The sequence below is a fragment of the Aptenodytes forsteri genome, unplaced genomic scaffold, assembly GCF_000699145.1.
Source record: "Aptenodytes forsteri isolate BGI_AS27 unplaced genomic scaffold, ASM69914v1 Scaffold352, whole genome shotgun sequence".
In the NCBI taxonomy this organism is placed as follows: Eukaryota; Metazoa; Chordata; class Aves; order Sphenisciformes; family Spheniscidae; genus Aptenodytes; species Aptenodytes forsteri.
In genome coordinates this window covers 1237647-1244074 of record NW_008794860.1, presented here as the reverse complement: position 1 = coordinate 1244074, position 6428 = coordinate 1237647, and the positions used below count along the sequence as shown (strand labels likewise).

The 6428-nt window shown below is 34.6% G+C and overlaps 1 protein-coding gene across 1 annotated transcript in view; it reads left to right on the top strand.

Moving 5' to 3' along the window:
• DYNC2H1 (dynein cytoplasmic 2 heavy chain 1) overlaps window positions 1–6428 on the top strand; it is a 202261-nt gene that overhangs the window by 22900 nt on the left and 172933 nt on the right. The window contains exons 21-28 of the mRNA XM_009274630.1: window positions 1700–1849; window positions 2612–2817; window positions 3701–3856; window positions 3948–4062; window positions 4464–4634; window positions 4821–5203; window positions 5957–6089; window positions 6180–6297. Of these exons, the coding sequence (XP_009272905.1) occupies window positions 1700–1849; window positions 2612–2817; window positions 3701–3856; window positions 3948–4062; window positions 4464–4634; window positions 4821–5203; window positions 5957–6089; window positions 6180–6297 (1432 nt within the window). The remainder of the gene's footprint in view (window positions 1–1699; window positions 1850–2611; window positions 2818–3700; window positions 3857–3947; window positions 4063–4463; window positions 4635–4820; window positions 5204–5956; window positions 6090–6179; window positions 6298–6428) is intronic.

Here is a 6428-nt window from a genome sequence, read left to right as displayed (position 1 = left end):
GAGGTGGTGGATGCTCCATCCCTGGAAACATTCCAGGTCAGGTTGGAGGGGGCTCTGAGCAACTTGATCTAGTTGAAGATGTCACTGCTCATTGCAGGGGAGTTGGACTAGATGACCTTTAAAGGTCCCTTCAAACCCAAAATGTTCTACGATTCTATTATAATGCAGATGGGATAGAGTAGGGGATCTCAAGTAATGCTGGACACTGTCATTAAATGGATCAAGACCTTGGTTTCAGTGATCTTTGACGATAATGGAGTTTTAGATGCCTACTTAACAAGCCCATGTAGAGACATCTAATTTTAGCTTAATCTTTATCTTGGATACAGTTTGACTGTTTGGCTGCTAACTCAGTAAGAACTGCCTTAGGTTGGGTATAAGTATTTACATTTTGTAGCAACTCTGTGGAAGAATCGTTGGATGTTGAAGAGAATTAATTCTCTATAATTTACAAGACAGTATTGCTCCTTAGCATTAATGCCTGTTGTTATCTCTTATTTTTTAAAGGAAAACAAACATAACAGGACATTCTGGTAAATGTGTAAAACTGTGTGTGTTTATTTCAGTTTCTTCTGACTTTTATACTTTAAAAGAGTTGTTTGTTTTTTTTTAATTTGGTTGGCTCTTAATATGTGGGCGAATCTTGGGTGTTTTTTTTTCTATTATCAGATGAAAAAAATTTGTGCTCTTTTATATGAATATAATTTATGTATATTTGAAGTATCTTTGTTCCTGCTTTTTGTTATTCCACATTGTTGTGGTTTAACCCTGGTAGGCACCTAAGCACCATACAGCCACTCACTCACTTCCTAACTCACTCGCACAGCCTCCCCCACCCCTGCTGGGACAGGAGAAGAGGAAAGCAAGAGTAAAAGCAAGAAACCTCATGGTTTGAGATCAAAATATTTCAATAAGTGAAGGAAGAGTGGAAGAAAAAAGGGAAAGGAAGGGAAGACAAAGAAAAAGAAAAGAAAAAGAAAAGAAGCGGGCAATCGCTCACCATCTCCCATGGATAGACCAATGCCCAGCCAGTTCCCGAGCAAAAGATGTCAATCTGACCTACCTAAACCCCACTCCACCCTGTTTTATTGCTGAGCATGACATTATATGGCATGGAATATCTCTGCCTGGCTGTGTCCCCTTCCAACCATTTGTGCACCCCCAATCTATTCACTAGGGGGTGGGGGGGGAGGGGAGTAGAATGAGAAACAGAGAAGGCCGTGATGGAGTGCAAACACTTTTCAGCAATAGGTGAAACATTAGTGTGTTACCAGCATCGTTTTGGTCACAAATCTAAAACATAGCACCATATGAGCCTCTATGAAGAAAATGAATTCCATCCCAGCCAGACCCAGCACACGTATATACATATTTACTGAATTCTGTTGCTCTGCTGCTGTTCTTGAATCTGGTTGAGTGGATCTCTGCACTATACAGAGGCATTTATCTGTTTCATGGTAAGCATTCACTTCTGTGTATCTCACATCAGGATCAAGATTTAGAATTTCTCTAAATACCTCAGATACTGTTTTTTCCGATGTTCTAATGTTATTCTATAAACAGTACTAAAAAACCGCTATGTATAGACATATAATCTGTACATACACAATTTATGATTCTTATATATTTGCTTCTAGTTTGGATAAAAAGCATTTGCTGAATTTTTACATGCACACATTTTTTATCTGTTTGAATTTAGATTTTTCTCCTGTTTCAAGAGGCTGAAGATAAAAACAAGCTTTTGCGAACTGTGGCTGGTGCAGGTTTGGACACTATCAGTAACCTAAGAGCTATATGGGATAAATTTGAATTAATGATGGAAAGCCACCAGCTTATGATTACAGAACAGGTAACAATGAAAGATTAATATTTTACCTAAAAATCTTGAAATTATTTTGAGTAAGTCTGGAGAAATATTTTTTCTTAGATTAAATCCATAAATGTTCTCAGTTTAGTGTTAACACCAGCATTACTGAATTGAGGGAGAACGTTTAAAGGAAGAATACTCAAACGGTTTAAACAGTAACTAGGTGAAACTTCTGTTGAACTGATGCTAAAATGAATGCTACATTGTTGTACTTCTGTCTCAAAGAACTTTCTGGAGATGGATATGGCTTAATGAATGCAATGGTTAATGGAGGAAAACAGGGTGATGATTAAAAGGTAGCATTTTTATTACTTTTTCATGTTTTTAGTACCGATGCTTGTTTTTTTTTTTCCACACAACTTTGCTGAACTATGCGCAGTCCTGTAATTTCAGTCCATAGGCAAATTGTTTGAACTCATTTGAAGTACTACTGAAGATACTACTGAAGATATCAATATACCATACAAATATAGCAACGTGCTGTAAGATGCAGGCTAAATAGGTTGCATAGGCCAAATAAATAGGTCTCAAATACCAGCATAAGAAAATTAGTGCTCCCTTTTTTAAAAAAAACAGAAGAATAAAGATGAACTATTTCTTAAGGTATTATACAAGAAGTTTTTTTATTTTGATCAAGTTGTAGTTATCAAATTTTGATCACGTTTTCAAGTTGATACCTTGGTTTCGATCATAGTTATAGTTACGAACCATTGAAGGAATTTCATTTTAACTCTTGCTTTACAGATTGAAATGATGAAAGGAAATGTGATTTCACGTATTAATATATATCTTCAAGACCTGGAAAAGTTTAAAGCTCGTTGGGATCAGCTAAAGCCAAGTGATGATGTCATTGAAACAGGTGATCAGGGTGTGCTCGAGAAAAGTGCTCAGATCATAAAGGAAAAAAAGAAAGAATTTGATGAACTTGAAACCGTGAAAGAAAAACTCATGTATGTTTATTTCCCTGTATACATTACTCATTAATGTATGGATCTTTTGCAGCAATAGAATCTCAGAAAATGTTAACTAAATTTTATCACAACAAATAATATAAGGAACTTCTTTTATTTATATTACATATTTTTCATTAGTTTTTCAGGGTCCTTTTTGTTCATTTTACATAACAAGAATTTCTCGAGCTGAGTTTTTCTTGAGTTTTTTGGAATGAAAAATTCAAGAAGTCTCTTAGGCTTTCAAGTAAGGGAGTCTGTACACTAAAGGCTTGATTCTGACTTCTGAAGTTCTTACTAAGAGAAGGTTTGGAGTATTGATCCAAGAGGGAGAGTTATTGCTTCAATCCTTTTGTAACTTAAGTGGGCATGAGCTCAGCTCTCGCATTTCTTAAGTGTCCTATCTGATAGACTGTTGTGCAAAAGGAAAGGATTTTTCCACTGGGTGCCTACTTTCATTAAGCTCATTATTGCAAATCTTGAGTGGACAGTTTTCTATTTAAATTCTTAGCTTGGCCCTTAAATATGATAGTAAATAAAATTAGCATGTTCTTTCTGCCTAACAGGAAGAAACAATCAATTTTTTTTCCCAAGCTTTATTTTTGGGGGCTTTTCTCATAAATGAGAAAGAAATGAAAGTTGATGGAAAATAATTGTGAATATGGGAGAAGCTCACTGTGTAGGACAGTTATCCCTGGTATTCCTTTATTATTTCTATTTGAGAAGGAGACTATAAGGAAATTGCAGTTGGCAGCAATGTTCTTCAATGAAGCGAATAGCTTTTCCTAAAAGATGTGTAATTATTTCCATATGATACCATCTCTTAAACCATAAATGTATAATGGAATAATGTAATGTATGATACAATGATCTTTTTATTCAGTGAAGAATGCCATCATTTTAAATTGGAAGAGCCTGACTTCTCATTGTCAAAAGTTGTATGTCAAGATATTAAGAGTTGTGCAGGAGTCTGGGCATCGTATGAAGAGTTTTATCAAGGTTTTGAGGAAAAAGCCAAAGAAGACTGGATTACTTTTAGGTATGATTTTGCTACTTTATTTTTCATAGACATACATGTATGGTTATAGTACTGTCTTGTTATGACCTTTTTATATTTGATTTTCACACAGGAGTAAAACATACCTATTTGAAGAATTTTTGTTTAACTGGCATGACAAAATGAGAAAGATGGAAGAACATACTGTAATGACAGTAAAATTGCAAAAAGAAGTGGACAAATATAAAGTAAGATGCTAATTACAGAAAGGGGTATAAAACAAAACATGTTTTGGTATTACTGGGTAATATACTTCATTCTGTAGCTCATTTTTCAGTTCTTATAATAAACTCAGTTACAATTTAACAAAATATTTTGTGATACTGTTTCGAACATTTCACTTACTTTTGAGAACTTTTTAGTTCCTTACAGTGAACAGGAAGGTCACTACAGTTTGCATAGACACACATTTAGCAATGAGTTTTCCTCAGTGTTATACACCTAAAAATTAAATCCAGGAATTGAAAAAAATGTACTTCAGTTTAAGAATGTAAAGTTTTGTTTTGTTTGAATAGCATGTCACTCTGTAATCAAACGGATACAATTTTCATGAAGACTAGATGGATTCACATGTGTGTTTTTCCTGTAGATGATAATTCCACTCCTAAAATATATAAGAGGAGAACATCTTTCTGCAGACCATTGGCTGGATCTCTTTCGTCTTCTGGGTCTTCCCCGAGGCACTACACTTGAGGGTTTGTTATTTGGAGATCTGCTAAAAGTGGCGGATGCCATTGTAGAAAAAGCAACGGAACTTAAGGTACGAATAATTTCAAATAAAGGTACTATATTTTATGTTACGGTTTATTTTATGTAGTATATCTTGTTCTATATGCGTATTTGTATTTTTATTACTATAGAAATAGAATTTACGTTATATTTTTGAATCGAAAGTTTATTGCAAACTCTGTGCTTTCAAATGAAATCTATTTATGCTTTTAAATAGGATTTGAATTGTCGGGCCCAAGGTGAAGTCACAATCAGAGAAGCATTACGTGAGCTTGAACTCTGGGGAGTTGGAGCTGTCTTTACATTAACAGATTATGAAGATAGCCAAGGCAAGACTATCAGGCTTATTAAAGACTGGAAGGACATAGTCAACCAAGTTGGAGATCATCGCTGTCTTCTACAGTCCCTCAAGGACTCTCCATATTACAAAGGTTTTGAAGATAAAGTCTCCATCTGGGAAAAAAAGCTGGCTGAGCTGGATGAGTATCTGCAGAATTTAAACCAAATTCAAAGGAAATGGGTCTATTTGGAACCGATATTTGGTCGTGGTGCTCTGCCTAAAGAACAGGCTCGTTTTAACAGAGTTGATGAAGACTTTAGGTTAGTGTTATGGAATGTGACTTATTTTTTGTAGTATCTTTGACACGTGTAGGCTAGAACATTCTTCATGGTGAAAATGTATTGAACAACTGGAATACGTATGGAGATGAAGGTCAGCAGCAAGAATTCAGTAGATATAGATGTGTGGCAGTGACATAGATCTGAATAAAGGTGGTAACGTAGGTTTCATTTAATGGGGTACATATGAAGAAGGGAATCACATGAAACGTCAAAGATCACGAACAAGGCAGGCAACCACAAGATCAATCTTGTCAACAGAAGCAGAGGTGATGTAATTGTTTTTTCAAGAATCATTTCTTGTTGAAGACAAGCACTTTGTTCACTAAGCAAGTATACAGATGGACTTTTGGGAGAAACAGACGGTTTATTTGTTCTAAACAAGTCAAGAAGATAAAAAGGAAGGAGATTGTAGAAATGTAGATATGTACCATTATCTGTCTTCATTTGAGTTAAAATGACTTCTTAGAACGAAATAGAAGTCAAGAATTGAATTTTCGTGGTTTTGGGTAAAGAAATTTTAGCAAGAAACAGTTGTTATTAAATTACATTGGAGAGACATTGATGTAAATTCTGAAATGTTTCATCATTAATACTGAAAACTGGAAGTTACATATCAGATATTTATATGACTTCCCTGTGCTTTGATTTTTATTTACATAACTACATGTATAGCATATTCAGTTTAAAACTATAATGGTGGCTTTATGAATTATTCCATTTTTTTCTGTCAAGATCCATTATGTCAGATATCAAGAGTGACAATAGGATAACATCACTGAATGTCCGGACAGGAATAAGAAATACCTTGATTACCATACTTGACCAGCTTCAGAGGTGTCAGAGATCTTTGAATGAGTTTTTGGAGGTACAGCTGACATTAATATAGTTTTCTATAAAGAAAGTCAATAAGTTCGAATTTAAATTAACAAAACTGATTTATTTTGGTTTTATATAGGAAAAGCGCTCAGCATTTCCAAGATTCTATTTCATTGGAGATGATGACTTACTAGAAATTTTAGGACAGTCCACGAATCCTCTGGTTATCCAGTCTCATCTTAAGAAGCTTTTTTCTGGTAATGCATTAATCTTCATTTGTGAAATGTACTTATTTAGAAATAAGGTTCTTCAAAGCTAAATAATATGTTGCAGACTTTTTTTTCTCTCTTTCCTCTACTAGACACTAAGGGATTAATGTTTGACTTTA